This window comes from Dromiciops gliroides, chromosome 5 (genome assembly GCF_019393635.1).
Source record: "Dromiciops gliroides isolate mDroGli1 chromosome 5, mDroGli1.pri, whole genome shotgun sequence".
NCBI lineage: Eukaryota > Metazoa > Chordata > Mammalia > Microbiotheria > Microbiotheriidae > Dromiciops > Dromiciops gliroides.
In genome coordinates this window covers 159,358,478-159,375,244 of record NC_057865.1, presented here as the reverse complement: position 1 = coordinate 159,375,244, position 16,767 = coordinate 159,358,478, and the positions used below count along the sequence as shown (strand labels likewise).

Below are 16,767 nucleotides of genomic sequence, written 5' to 3'. Positions count from 1 at the left end.
TTACAGGAGCCACCAGAAGTTTCCAATTAAAAGACAATGTGGTTTACTTTCAAAGGAAAAATGACCTATTATGAAGACTTGTTACAAATTAATTGCTTGAAAAAAATAGCATGTACACATTACATCTGCATCTCTTTGTAATATGAACACTTTACCTTTGAGATAGCTATAAATTTTAATCACAAAGGTAAGCTGTCTGTATTACTCAAGCATTTCTGAAACATAAACTCAGCCTAGATCTGATGTTCAGAAACATGAAACAATCCTATCACAGAATAAAATATATAATTTCCTACTATGTAAAATTCCACATGAAGAAAATCTATTTAATATCTATTAAATAATATGAAATACCCCACTCTTAATAAATATACACATATTTACACTAACAAAAGTGATATGATAAAATGTTATTTAGTTTACCAAAATGTGAGAAAAGTTTCCTTGAGGTAGTGTACTTTCTGAGTTAAATACAAACCTACCATTTAAAATTATAACTAGTACATCCATTTTAGGGGAATATCTTTTAAAAGCAAAATGAAAACTGTAATGAAGAATTGGTTGATGCCGTAAGATAGCAGTGCCATCTAGCAAGGTAGCATGTATACCATTTGTTATTAATATACTCTTGATATTAAAATTGGCATCTGATGAGTTAACTATTTTTCTTTGGGTTGGTTTTATATTTTTGAGAATACACACACATATAAATCATGGTGTTAAAAAGGAAGATAACAATTCTTCATTATCTCTTTGAATCACTTAAAGATTCAAACATACATTTATAAGTAAAATGCTTCTGTATTTCAGCTCCATCTTCAAGGGTTCTGCCGTTTGTGTCTATAGCATGGCTGATATTAGAGCAGTTTTCAATGGCCCATATGCTCATAAAGAAAGTGCAGATCATCGGTGGGTCCAGTATGATGGAAGAATTCCTTACCCAAGGCCTGGTACAGTATGTATCCAATTTAATGATGCCTATTACTTTTTTCTTCTTTCTCCCCCCCCCCCATTTGCTAGGGTTTTTAATTTTTTTCTTTCATTATGGTAAAATGAGTATGCAGCAAAAGAGTATGTGCCGTGGTTTCAAAATAAATGATATTTGATGAGCATGATTATCTTTTCAGTCCTTTGTTTTAGTTCATGATTCCCACTACGGATTATCTATTCTACAAAAGAATAAATGCTATTACAAGGAATAAGCTTCTCTCTAATACTGGGGGCTTTAGTGTTCTACAAGCTCAGTATGGGTTAGATTGTGCTGTAAGCAGCACTGAACAGGAATGTTAGCATGATCTTAAGCTATATTAATAGAAACGTGTTGTTCAGTAAAGTGATGGTATTCTCATTGGATTCTTCCTCAGTTAGACCATATATGGAGTATACTGTTTAGTTCAAAGTAGCACATTTTGGGAAAGGATGTTGACAATATGGAATTTATCCAAAGAGTTTACTATCCTAGGGCAGTGAGGGTGGTGTTGTTCTTCAGTTGTTTCATTTGAGCCTGACTCTGTGTCCAAAAAAACCCTGTTTTAGGGTTTTCTTGGCAAAGGTACTGGAGTGGTTTGTTATTTCCTTCTCCAGCTCATTTGACAGATGAGAAAACTGAAGCAAACCAGCTTAAGTGATGCCCTGGGTTACATAGCTAATATATGTCTGAGGCCATATTTGAACTCAGGAAGATGAGTCTTGTTTACTCCAAGTCCAGCACTCTATCCTCTGCACCACCTAGCTAAGGTTCTCAAAGTCATTCCATTCATTTAAGAGTTCACTTGAAGGAACTTGCATTCTAGTGGAGACATAATTTCTATCTAAAATATTGGATTTGTCAACTGGAAGAGGAATGAGACTTGAATACTGCTTGGCCCATGATAGCAAAACTAGGTCAACAAATGCCCAAAGATGGAATGAAGTAATATATTCTTCAACACTGAGAATCTTCCAGTGGAGACTGGATGGTCACTACAGGTAAAGAAAATTCACACTTCAATTAGGGAGCTGGATCTCTTAGATTACATACAGACATTACAGACATTCTCTCATTCTAAGAAAGTAAAGTATTTATTAATAAATTTTCTAGGAATCATTTGCACCATTTAGTATAATGAAATGGCAAAATTTATGTGTTCATATTCATGTGTCTTAGAAAATCTTGGTCCTTTCATTTGGTAGGTTTATAGATAACTATATAGTTTTCATTCTGGTTTGGTTTTTTTTTGGTTTTTTGTTTGTTTGTTTGTGGGGCAATGAGGGTCAAGTGACTTGCTCAGGGTCACACAATTAATAAGTGTCAAGTGTCTGAGGCCAAATCTGAACTCAGGTCCTTCTGAATACAGGGCTGGTGCTTTATCCACTGCGCCACCTAGCTGCCCCCTACAGTTTTCATTCATACATAAAAATTATAGAGAAATAAACTCATAGTTGCAAAGACAGAACCAAGCCAAAATAATTCCTCATTGGCTCCTTTCTTGATACTAATTTGTTTTTGCATTAACCTTCAAACTTCATCTTGAATATCTCTCCACCCAGAGAAATTGAAAGAAGGACAGATTATTATATATTTAGCACCTTCATGGATGAAGTAAGAAAAGAGATATGTGATAGTCTAGACATTTGTAAATAAGCCCATAATTTCATTTTTTGTTTTTTTTGGCGGGGCAATGGGGGTTAAGTGACTTGCCCAGGGTCACACAGCTAGTAATTTTCAAGTGTCTGAGGCCGGATTTGAACTCAGGTACTCCTGAATCCAGGGCCGGTGCTTATCCACTGTGCCACCTAGCCGCCCCCCCATAATTTCATTTTAAAATGTATTTGATGTATTTTGTTACATATTTCCCAATTACATGTAAAATTTTTAACAGTTTTTAAAATTTTGAGTTCCAAATTGTCTTCCTCCCCTCATGCTTCCCCTTCCTTAAGAAGGCAAGACATTTTACATCAATTATACATTTGAAGTCATGCAAAATATATTTACATATTAACTGTGTTAGAAAACAGACAAAAATAAAGTTTAAAAAAAGTTTGCTTCATTCTGAATTCAGAGTTCATTCATTGGTTTTCTTTCTGGAGGTGAATAGCATTTTTTGTTGTCAGTCCTTTAGAATTGTCTTGCATCATTGCCCTGATCAGACTAGTTAAACTTTTCATTTGATCATTTTTACAATGTTGCTGTGTGTACAATGTTCTCCTGGTTCTGTTCACTTCTCTTTACATGAGTTCATAGTTTTCCTAGGTTTTTCTGAAAGCATCTGGCTTGTCATTTCTTATAGTACAATATTGTTTCATTACATTCATATACCACAATTTGTTTAGCCATTCTCCAGTTGATAGCTATCTCCTCAATTTCCATTTTTTGCCACCTCAAAAAGAGCTTCTATAAATATTTCTGTACAAATCAGTCCTTTTGCCTTTTCTTTAATCTCTTTGGTTTATAGACTTAGTAGTGGCATTGCTGGGTTAAAGCATTTGGACAATTTTATAGCTTTTTGTGCACAGTTCCAAATTGTTCTCCAGAAAAATTGGACTAGTTCACAACTTTACCAACAGTCGCCCCATTTTTTCAACATCTCCTCCAGCATTTGTTTTTTTCTTTTTCCATGTCTTCAGCCAGTCTGATAGGCATGATGTAATATCTCAGAGTTGTTTTAATTTGCACTTCTCTAATCAGTAGTAATTTAGAGCATTTCATCATGTTTCTATTGATAGCTTTGATTTCTTCTTCTGAAAATTGCCTGTTCAAATCTTTGGACCATTTATCAGTTGGGAAATGGCTCTTATTTCTATAAATTTGTTTCAGTTCCCTATATGTTTGAGAAATGTTATCAGAGAAAAAATTTTCTATCCAGTTTCAATCTATTAATTTTTAAACAAATACTGTTATGGACTTGGTAATATAATTTAGTCCACCAATCAACAATCATTTATTAAGCATCTATAATATATGACATACACTGGGTATATAGAGATAAAAATTAAATTTTCTCTCTTCTCAAAGGAATTTATATTTTATAGGATATTATATATATATAAATATGTATATGTGCACATATACATAAATCTATATAGGTATATACAAAGCGCATGCACATAGATAAAGAGTGATTTGAGAGAGGTAGTACTTCCAGCTAGAGCACCAGAAAAGGATTCCTAAAGAAGATGATCCTGGGAATTGAATCTTGACTGAAAAATAAAGATTCCAAGTGTGTTTCAGGAAAGGCGGAATATGCAAAGAGTTGGGAAATGGAATGTCATGTCTGAGGAAGAGCAAGACAAATTGACTGGAACCATAGGGTATATGAACGGAAGTGTGAAAAAATTCTCAAAATAAAAGTTGGAACCTGATTATAGAGAGATTTAAATGGCAAAAAACAAAGTTGGTTTTATTTTCTACTAGAGGTAATAGCGAGCCATTAGAATTTACTGCACAGGGGAATGACCAGAGTTCCTAGCACATAGCAAGCTTGAAATAATGCCTTACTTGTTGACTGACATAAAATTATTTTGAAAGCCATGGGGAGGATAGGGTAGGGCCATACTTGAGAAATAGAATATACTTTTTAAAAAACTGTTGAACAAGCCTAGTAAGAGTGATGTAGGCATAAATTAGGGTAGTGGTTGTGAGGATGAAGAGAAAGGGACTAGTTGGAGAAATTTTGTGGAGATGGGAATAATAAGATTTGATAGCTAATTAGATTCTTGGTTTTAGGAAGGGTGAGGAGTGAAGGATGCCATTGTAGTTGGAAATGTGAGTGATCAAAAGGATGGTGGTGCCTTTAAAGTTATAGGGAAGTGCACACTGCACCTTCCCCTTTGCCAGCTTGTTAGCCAGGCTCCTTGTGGTTCATTTCCATTCTGCTTTTGAACAGATCAATTATTTAAGGAACTCCTTTTAACAACTGTTTCCATTTTGTGCTTTATAAATCCCAAAGTAAAATCTTGACCTAGTTCGTTAACCACATAGGAGGTGGAAAGTTTTCATCATACTCTTAAAGATTTTTTATACTTTTAGAATTTTTTTCAATGATATGGAAGCTCATATTTTCCTTTTTTTTTTAAGATAAAGTTGTAAAACATCTGTACCCTAAACATCAAATTTGGCATTATTGTAATATTCTCTTGTTTTAAAATCATATATGAGGTTTCATTTGTTTAAAAGCAAAAAGGGGTGGGCAGCTAGGTGGTGCAGTGGATAGAGCACCGGCCCTGGATTCAGGAGGACCTGAGTTCAAATTTGTCCTCAGACACTTGACACTTACTAGCTGTGTGACCCTGAGCAAGTCACTTAACCCCTATTGCCTCACCAAAATAAATAAATTAATAAATTAAAAAAATAAATAAAAGCAAAAGGGGAAATCCATTTGCGGGAAGTAGAAAAAGGTATCCACCTTTTCTGAAAAGTAAAAATCAAATTAATACTCCTGGTGTTTTAGGTTTTTAGTACAGATTAGCCCATCCAAATACTGTTTCTACACATGTATGTGAAATAGAACTGTGTCATGTGAGGACACTCCTCTCAAATGGCTAGATATTTCTGGAGAGAGACTGGAGTCTGGATTTTCTGGTTAATTAACTCAAAAGCTGTTTAAATATGTAGATACAGTAGCTGCATCCTGTAATTTGCCCTGAAAATGAAATTAATGATCAAAACGACTAGGCCCTGATGGAGAGATCACATTACATTCCAATTACGACTAGCATGTCTGTTGTGAGAAACCTTATGCTAGAGATCCTGTCAGCGCTGATCGTTATCACCACTTTTCCTGTCCATGCCTTAAACTTGTGAATGTTTTGTGAGGCTCAAAGACAAACTAATGCTTTCCATAACTGTCCCTGTTACTCTGTAGCCACTTCTTTAAAACTTAAACAAGTGATCTTGAAAAAAAAATGACTTAATTAAATGTTAAATGTTCTCTTTCAAAAGAAAAGCCCAGCATTTTTATTCAACATACAGTACCTAATTCCTGACTACTGAGTAGCCCAAACATAAAATATTTATAGTACATAAAAATATTAAACCAGTAAATGCAATTGTCCCCATAATTAGATCTAAGGGAAAGAAAAAATATGCTTTTTTCAGATCAGGCCTAAGTTAAATCCTCTAGAAAGTTTGAATCCCTTAAGGATTGGCATAGGAAACAACAGGAATATTCACATGCCCATTGTACTTAGTAGAGATCATTGAGAAAGTTCCATTACCTTACTTCTTATTCTTATTCTTGCTTCTGAAAAACTGTGGGATTCTCTCTTTTGCTCTCACTCTTTCAGAGCAAATCCTTTAGAGGTGATCTGTAATGAAACTGTCAACATGAGGGGTGATTTCACATAAAAGGATTATTTTTTTGTTCTTAAAAGCTAACAAGATAAAACAAGTAGTCTTTCTATTAAAAGTTTGCTTTGTTTGGTGGTTTTTTAAAAAACTTTTTTGATTAATGAAGGATTTTGATCTCTTTGGACTTAGTTCACTATGAATGAATAAATGAATTTTTTTAAAAAATCGAGTTAAGAAAACTACTGTGTGCCAAACTGTGCTAAGTACTTGAAATACAAATATAAAAATGGCACATCCCTTATCCTCAAGGGGTTTACATAGTAAAAGGGGGACACAATATATGTAGGACCTGGAAAGAGATTTTTAATCTATAGAGTCACAAAGATCATGAATGGATTTAAAGGGTATGTAAGTATCATGTCCCTTATGGAAATAATGATAATATCAATTTGATTCCTGTTGGAAAGTAGGGGTAGATAGGGAGTGGCAGCAGTAGGTCAGAGGGCAAGATATCCAAGGGTCAGTGTGTTGTAGCCAGCTTGTTATACATGATCAAAGACAGTGGTGTCAAACAAATAGAAACAGGAAACGCTAAGTCATGCATAAGGATACCTACAGACCACATATTGACTTAGGTTTTAAAATGTGATAATATCTGCATTTGTATTTTCATTTATTTTGCTAAGTATTTCCATTTATCTTTTAGTCTGGTAAGGGCTATAATTTAAAATGATGTTGGTATATACCAGGCCATGTATTTGACACCCATAGTTCCAGGATATTGGTGGGTATATTAATAGTAAATGTAGAACCAATTAATATGCACTTTATAAGTGCATAGTATACACCAGGCATTGTCCAAAAGCCAGAGAATAGGGAGTATACAAAAGAAGAAGGTGGTAAGTATTGTCAAATGTAACAGATAGATTGAGAAGGATGAGAAAAGATCATGAATTGGGAGATCATTGCTACCACTGGAAAAAAAGTAGTTTTAGTTGAATGAAGTTAAAAGCCCAATTGCAAAGGATTTGATGAGTGAGAAAGAAGTGTAGGAAGAATAGACAGCTTTTTAAAGGAGTTTTCCTGAGAAAGGGAGGATAGATATAGGATGATAACTTGAGCGGTGCTATGATCTAGTGAAGGGTTTTATCTGTTTATTTGTATGTCTGTGTGTTTATTTTAGGATAGAAGAGACGTACATTTTTTAAGACAGTATGGAAGAAATCATTACATAGAGAGTGGCTGAAGATTTGAGACAGATGGTTAAGGAAGCAATTTTTTCGAGAATGGATTAAGCACATATACAAGAGTTTGTCTTGGCCAGGAGAACAGTCACTTCTCTCTTAGAGACTAGGAGAGATGACAATAAAGTGGGAAGAGATTCTGAGGGGAAATGAATAGACAAGGCCCTCAACTGAGAGAGAAGAAGGAATGTAAGGTATATGAGGTTGAGGAAAGAAGAGAACGTTTGGAATATCTTTTATGAAGAATGAGACATATTTGAATAATTGCATTTATAAGGTGTTTTCTCAAATTCTAATTTGGAATGATCACCTGCCATACAAAAGTGGGCAGATATGTGTTCTTATATACATACATGGAAGAATAGATGGGTGTATCATAGATATAGAGAAATGGGCGTATGAAATATGTCAACAATTCCCTTGATGTGTGGCTTTGCAGGAGATAAGCCTTCAGATGCAAATCTTTCTGGAAATCTATTAAAGCAAAAGATATGCAATAAAATCCCTTCAAAGCATTCCAAGTCCATTGGTGGAAACACTGCCGTACTCCCTCCCAGTGATAACATTTATAAGATTATAGAATGTTAGCATTGGAAAGGACCTTCTTCAAACTGCTTTTATTTTGTTGATGAATAAACTGAAGCTTTTAGAGAAAGGTGACAGGCAAACTCACACAAATAGAAGAAAAACTAGAATGAAAGGTGAATTCTCCCCACCCCCCTTAGTGCAGTTTCTACTACATAGTTCCCTAGAGTAATAGTTACATTAAATTAGTTTAAATGGCTTGCTCTTGCGTTACATTGTTAACTACTTAATTGGCAGGTGGGTGGTATGGAAGATGGAGAACTGGATTTGAATTCAGGATGACAGTTTCAAATCCTGACTCAGACACTTATTAGCTAGCTGTATCACTTTGGGGAAAACACAGCAGTAACAACAAATCAAGCCCCAAGAATGTCTCTCCAAACTCAACTGGGCTGTTGATTGGATATTAGCCTTACAGTTTGTTCTAAGACTCATTTTCTAGCTTGATAGTACCTACCAGAAATAGTACTTCGTTGGCTTAGGCTCAGAGAATGCAGTCACCTCCACCCCACAAGAAGGAATAAGTTTAGGATTTTGTATTTCTAGGACTGTAGTATCTCTAATTACTAAGCCACCAAATTCAATAACAAGGACCATTTTTGACATGAGCAGTGGTTCCCAAAGGGTGTCCCCAAGCTTCTTGACCCTCTAATACTTTGCTGGGATTACTCATCGTGAAAAATAATACTGTGCTATATGAACACCTCAATCAAAATTTAGAGGGCTATTGTTTTTAATCACCTTTAAAAAAAAAAAACAACACAGCAATTTTCAAGTGCATGCTCTCACATTTTTGTCTTTTAAATTGCTACATTGGTGACTGTTAGTTCTACCTGGGGCTGTAAAGTCTCTCACCCCCCTTTTCTAAATTTTTATGTTCAGCCATGATTTCTAGTCAGTATCCCTGTTGTTGACAGTGTTAATAATACCTGCCCATTGGCAAGTACTATAGATATCAGCTTTTTCTATGGGTAAGCAAGGATAGAGCAATGAAATCTCATTATTTACTGAGTGTTATCCAAGCCTAACTTGAGGAAACAAATTTTGGCTGAGAAAATTCATCAGAGTGATATGATTAATATGCAAATGATCAAGTCATTGCACTTAATTAACTTGTTAATAAATTAATTTGGATAACCTACTGGAACCATCGTTCGTGGAAGTATAATTACTATTTATCTGTGCTTCCTTGTTAAGCTCAGTGCTGATTCAACAAGCGGCTCATATTATCACTGCAGTTATTAAATACTGTAGTGTTGAGGATGTTCCTGACCACTATGGTTTTCAAGTTATTGATAAAAAGGCTGCACTTCCTATGGACACACTGTGTCAAACAAACTCTCAGCATACCATGATATCATCCATTGCAATTCTCTCCAGGCTGCCTTCCAGGGAGAGTTCCCGAGGATGCATTATCTTGACATCTTGAAATGGATCACTCTGCCTCTAGTGTCAAACTCCATCTCTTTCCCTTGAACGTCCTGGATGTCAGAGTTCTCTTTTCCTACAAACCCCACACTGTCTGTTCCTTCAACTGTTTCCGGCCCCAGTGGTTGTTCCACTTGGTTAGTGGTAATAGAAAACCCTAAGAAAAAAGAAACAAGAAAGAAAGAAATGGGCAGTGGTGTATTTCAAGTGTAGGAGCCAAACAAAATTCAGGTAAAAAATAACACTGCCAGAAAACTCAAAGGCCAAGGCATGTTTGCAAAAGAAAAAAAGACTCATGTTGTTATTTCATTTATTTTTTTAGGCTTCTTTGTAGCTTCTCCCGTATCCCTATGTTGATAGGGATTTACCTAAGACCCATATTTAATCAATATTTTGAACTCACTCTACTTCAGGGAGTTCAACTTTATGTTTAGAGGACTATATAAGTGTCTGGAAAGCTGGGGGTCCCCCAGAGGAAAGGACTGACTCTGTTTCTACATTTTTGGATGGTGGTGGTCTCAACCAAAAAGTAATAAGATGAATCTGAAAGAAATTGTATTGGCCTCTGGAAATGTTTGAGGCCCACCAGGAGAGGAAAAAGTCTTGTTTTGACCATGCATGGATTTGGATACGTTCAATTTTATAAGATTCAGCAGATAGAATAAGGCCTATCCAGTATTGCATGTTAGCCTGTTAGCAAGGGAGCCAAAGAGCCCTTTGACTTTTCTGGGGAGACTTAGACATGAGCTACATTCTGATGTTCCAATGCATGATCTTGGGTAGGGACATGAGTCAAAGAATATCCCAAGATTGAGCCCAACCTATATAAAAACAGAACTTTGGGCCAGAACAATAAGTCATGCTTTGTTTCAATTTATTTCTCTTCCTGAATTCTGTGTTCCTCCCCAGCTGACCTACTTTTTGTTTCCAAGATTGATATTCCTTCCCTTGTGTCCACGCATACGTGCTGGCTATTCCCCATGCCTTAATGAGAAGCATTATTACTTCTACTTCTTGGAATATTTAGCTAATCATAATCATCATAAGAATTATACTATTTATTGTTATAATAGTAAGCATTTTTGCTATCCAAAATCATTGGTTTTTGCTGTTATTATATGTTTTTTGTTTTTGTTTTTTTGGGGGACAATGAGGCTTAAGTGACTTTCCCAGGGTTACATATCTAGTAACTGTCAAGTGTCAGAGTCTGGATTTGAACTCAGGTCCTCCTGAATTTAGGGCCAGTTCTTTATCCACTGCACCACCTAGCTGCCCCCTGCTGTTATTATATGTATTTCTACTGGGCAGCTAGGTGGCCCAGTGGATAGAGCAGTGGCCTTGAAATTTCAAGAACCTGAGTTCAAATCTCACCTTAGACACTAACTAGCTGTGCGACCTTAGGAAACTCACTTAATCCCGATTGCCTTAAAAACATACGGGGGCATCTCCAGTCATCCTGATATAAATCTTGCCAGCAGACCCAGATGACTGTGGAGGAGAAAGTGAGACTGGTGAATTTGCACAGCCCTACCTCACTTAAATCCAATTCAATGCAAGTCATGATATCACCCCCATGTCATAGTCCTCTTCTAGAATGAAGGACAAACAACAACATGTTTCTACTCATCCCTTTATTGATATGGTTTGTTTTTTCCTCACTGTTTTTACTACCTTGAACCCTTCCTTAATGAATATCATTCTGTTACTTTGTAATAACTCCAAATTCATGAGTTGATTTTAGTCTTAAATTTAACAAAAAGTATTAACTACTTTCATCTTCAAATCTCGATGCTGTGTTAGAACCTTTCCAGTTTCGATGTTGCTATACAGAAAAAGATGCCAATTTTACAAACTTGTTTATCATGCATTTTTAAGAGACTGAATTCATAGGTTTCATAGATTTGGTATTTTCTTATATTTCTCAGAATGTTGGAGCTGGAAACAACTTCAAGAGATCTAGTCCATCCCTTTCTATTTAAAATTGAGGCCCAAGAGCGAAGTAACTGGGCCAAGTTTTATATCTCCCTAGATAATAAAAATACCTTAAATTTTTATTGCACTATAAGGGTTTAGAAAATACTTTCCTCAAAATAATGCTGTGAGGGAATAAATATAACTTTTTTTCTGTTTCAGGTGAGGAAACAAAGGCTCAGATAAGTTCAATGAATTGCCTAGAATTAATAGCCTGTAATTGTCAGAGATGGGACTCTAACCCAGGCATCCTGATTCTTTTTGGGTGCCCTTTTCCCTAGATCACACCCCCCTTTGATGGATGTCAGCCCTTATTTTAAAATACCTAGTATTTCAGTCGAGGTCTCTCACTTCCAGCACTTATCACTTAGAGAAACTAAAATGATATGATCATATTTGCATTCACTCCTATGTCAGATTGGATCGAATTTATTTTGTTGTTTTGACTTTTAATGCCAGGTTGCCAGGGTGAAAGTGTGTGTTTGGCCACTAATCACACATGCCTCCTTCACATAAGTCATCCCTCTGATTAGTTTAAAAGGAAACTCAAACCTGCAGAGTTTAAATAAAGTAAAAGTGGGTGGAGGAAACTTAAACAGCTGTCTGCTATAAAGCCAAGGGCAAAGTTCCCTTACTGGATAACATCCATTTTTTTTTTCTTCTCTTATCCATTACTTCCCAAAGTCACTATTAAAAGTGCCTATACAAACATTTACATCTGCCAAACAAAATAGCATCACACCTAGCTAGGCGTGGCTGCCTGCCATGTTAGATAGGAGCATGGCTGCTATTTATTTCTTCAGGGTTTGCCCATTTATTCGTAGAGTTTATCTGGACAGGTGGTGCTGCTGCTTGTTCTCCTCTGCCTGTCTTTAATCTTTCCAAGAAGATAGTTACATTTTGGGGGGCTCGAGCGCTCGTGTGCACACGCACACACACACACACACACACACACACATGTGTACATATCTCCCAGGTCTGTTTTCAGAGACTCAAATCTTATTCCAGTTTTCAACATAGTATTCAGAGAAATAGACAATTTCCATCACTTATTACTTAAATTCATTGAGGTTGAAGTGGGGAAAGTCACACAGCAGGTTGGTGAGCTGCAGGCAGAAATGGAGTATATGATATGTTTAGGTAGGTGATGAGAGCCAGAGAAGAAGCACACATCCATTAAAATAGATAACTATTTTTTAGTACCAGAAAAAAGATAGTTTCAGTAAGGGGGTATTTAACTGTTTCTCAACAGTAAATAAAATGACTGGATTCTTTAGTTTGGAGCCTTTTAATTTTCTTATTAAAAGTTTATCAATGGGGGCAGCTAGGTAGCTCAGTGGATAAAAACACCGGCCCTGAATTCAGGAGGACCTGAGTTCAAATCCAGCCTCAGACACTTGACACTTACCAGTTATGTGACCTTGGACAAGTCACTTAACCCTCATTGCCCCGCAGAAAGAAAGGAAGGAAGGAAGGAAGGAAGGAAGGAAGGAAGGAAGGAAGGAAGGAAGGAAGGAGGAAAGCTTATTATCATCATCTCTGTCATAGCTCCTTCATGGAGCATTAAAAAGAATCATGTAAGTCAAAAGAGGAACCTTTGCTATGGGATACCAAGGCAAAAAGCACACCAATTTCAATGAGCTAAAATAATATCATTTTGTTCAAGATATACCCAGTGGACAAACTGTGTAAAATCACTTTCATTTGTGAAAGCACAAAGAATAGAACAGGAGAATTGGCACAGACATCCCAAGGATGACATAGAGGATAAAGAACTCATTCACTTTTTGGCAAAATGCCACAAAGTAAAGCTCACATTTAGAGAAAGTGTATTTCCAAAGCAGAATCTTTTCTAATAATTAGATTCTAACAAATTGCTTCTCCATTTTTCTTTTGTATTTCTTTTACAGTAAACTGTTGCTGTTGGAGATACACAATAGAAGGAATCTAGAACTTTCCTAAGAGTGTCTTGTGTTCCTTGGGGTAGACTTTCTGATGCTTAAGATATTTCAAACATTTGTAAAGCTTGCATGAATGTCTGTGGCTTAGTGATCAGGATATTGTTGTAAATGGTTTTTGCCTTTTGCCTATGTCTGAAGAATCCAATCTTAGAAATTTGGTTGGGGGCCAAGAGAGGCGTATTTTTTTTATGTAATATAGAAATGCCTTTCTGCCTTCCCTTTGATACTAATGATAGCCAAACAGGTTGCATCTAATACACCCGAAAGTGTAAGCTGTCATGCATTGTCTTTTGACTGAGTTGGAATGTGTAGCCTGTAATTGGGGATTGAGCTCTGTATTCACTGAATTCACTACCCTCTTTGAGCCTCAACCTAATCCATTAAATATAGGGTACTTGTCCAACATTGATTTCCTAGACTCAGCTGTATGCTAACATCAAGAAACAATGAAGGAGAGGGATGAATTTCAAACTTTGATATGTCTACTTCGGTGTGAAAAAAAATCCCAATAAATTATGATGCTGGAGGTATAGCTCTGAGCCCAGCAAATAGACATAAAAGCAGCATGACTTTCCAAAGATTTGTGAAAGAGGACATCATTTCTAGTTCTCTTTATACTAAGAATATTGATTTCAACTATCCTGATGTCTATATGTGTGTGCATGTAAGAGAGAGATTTCATTGAATTGTCTATATAGAGCTAATTCATAGTTCATAAGCAGAATCGATGCTTTTGGTTTATTTTAGAGCCACTAACTCTGACCAAACATATTGTAAACTCCTGCCCTTAGCCTTGAGTGGGAATGGATGGTGTGTCTGCATCAGCACAAATCACATGTATACACAGTAACTCCTGAAAAAAAAATGTCAGAGTGTGGACAAGCTATTACTCTACTGTCTTATCAGAGGCATTCTGATGTCCCAGCTAATCTCCCAACTACCTTCCTTTGTTGTCATTAGACTTTTGAGAGCTGATTGAGGGAGTTGGAGCAGTTCTGTCAATTGGAGAAAACAAAACAAGAAGCCTGAAGGTTATATACGTACATATATAAATATACATATATGTGTACTATATATCATATAATATGCAGTATGGAACATTCATATATACATATATGTATGCACATATTTGTATGTATATGTATAACCAGTCCATATATTTATTCTTACTTTCATCTTCACCAAGATACATTTTGAGACTATGATTCTCAGTTTACCCAATGCCTAAAATAGTCAAAGCAACAGAAAAATGAAACTTTCCACTTACGTTTACCAAGTTCTCTTTTATCCTAATTTCTTTGTAAAAGGATTCATGCAGATGTTTATTTCTTCTAACATTGATCTGTTCACTAAATCATGTATTACTTTTCCTAGCCAATGGGAATCTATTTAAGTGTTGGGGGCTCTCTAAATACTGTGTGGGCATAAAACTATATGAGAACTGGAATTTAGCAATAAACATTGCTGAACTGAAAGGAGATTTGCACATGAGACATGTAAATAAAGATTAACAATAATATTGACTGCCGTTTATAACACACTTGGAAAATCTGCAAAGGACTTAACATGATCTTATTTTAACTCTAGGATAACCCTCTGAAGAGGTAGAACGGGTTATTCTAACCTGCAATACACTCATATCTAAACCTTTATGTCATCCAGTTGCAGTTTATTGATTTAAATAAATTAAATATGGAAAGACAAAAAATGTGGCCCAATCAACAAAAAAACAATAATATTCTAAATTATTACCTGCATTGTAAACAAACTCTTAAAAGCAAAACCATTTAGTTTAGCTGTTCTCATTATAACCTGCAGAGGGCAGTGTAGACTAATTTTTGAAATGGATTTGTTACAGACTCAAAAGCAATTCCTTGGACACAGATATATGAATTGGATAATTTCCAGATGATTACTTTTTTGGTCCTCTTGGGAACAGCATAAAGTTTCTTCTTCATCTTATGCATAGATTTTCAGAGCACTTAAAAATGATTTCAGAAATATAGTTTCATAGATTAAAAGTTATTTTCTCTTCTAACCAACAATTCAATTTTATTTTATTCAATTTAAATAAGAAAACTTTCATTTCATAGGTACACTTACAGATTTTTTCAAAAAATAAGTGAAAATGAAAGATTTAACCAAGTTTTCCTTGTGTATTTTTTCCTTTTAGGTTAGTCTCTAATTGATACCTCTTTTAATTTAAATTTCTTGTTTTCCTTTAAAATAGGCTTTGACATATCTCCCAAAGTCACCTTTAATTTTAATTTATTATCTGGCAATTAATTTGGTTTTACTATTTTTAAAAGTATAAATATATGTGTGTATATGTATGTGTGTGTTTGTATATATATATATATATATTTTTTTTTTTTCCTTTTTATTTATCTTCACCTTTCCTTCACTGGTGTGGAATTCTTTCTACTAATGAAAATAGGCCACATCTTCTAGGTTTTTTTTTTTTCTTAACTTGGCAATAAATTACAAAGCATCGAATTTTTGCATCATTTTTTTTTCATTGCAACCATGAGGTTGTTTTTCAATAAGACTTTACATCTTTATACTTCTTAAAGTATATATAATTAAGGAAACGTAAGTACAGAAACATGTCAGGAACAAAAATATTTTTTTTAAATAATCTAGGAACCTAGATCTTTCTTATCTTTTCTTCTTCACACATGCTCCCTGGACAGTTTTACAAATAAGCAGACTCTGAGACTGCCCACATGATGGAATTTCTGAGACTCTAAAATCATTTCTGTCATCATTCCTACATTTTTTTTTTAAGTGAGGCAGTTGGGGTTAAGTGACTTGCCCAGGGTCACATAGCTATTAAGTGTCAAGTGTCTGAGGCCGGATTTGAACTCAGGTACCCCATGAATCCAGGTCCGGTGCTTTATCGACTGCACCACCTAGCTACCCCATTCCTACATTATTTTGCCTTAGATTCCACTAAACCAAAACTGAAAGCATCTTTTGGTCTTACAGAGCTTCAGGTTAAAATCAAAACATCTCATAGGACAGATAAGCTAATACTACTTTGGGGAAGCTAAGTGGTACGGAGAAGGAGGCCTGAGGTCAGGAAGATATGAGTTCCATTCAGACCTCAGATAATCATAAAAGCACTATATTTGAACCTTGGACAAGTCAGTTAACCTTTCTAAGCCTCAGTTTCCTCATATATAAAACAAAGTAGCACCTCTCTCCTGAAATAGAAACCACGGAAACTGCCTGACTGCTTGCCACTGGAAATTATAGAGGATTTGTGGGGAGGTAGAGATTGAACTAGATGGAATCCAAGTTTATTTCC

The 16,767-nt window shown here is 35.5% G+C and overlaps 1 protein-coding gene across 1 annotated transcript in view; it reads left to right on the top strand.

The window, feature by feature from the left end:
- The window catches only part of SEMA3D (semaphorin 3D), a 252,169-nt gene that overhangs the window by 199,683 nt on the left and 35,719 nt on the right, over nt 1–16,767 (top strand). The window contains 1 exon segment of the mRNA XM_043969203.1: nt 811–955. Coding sequence (XP_043825138.1) covers nt 811–955 — 145 coding nt within the window.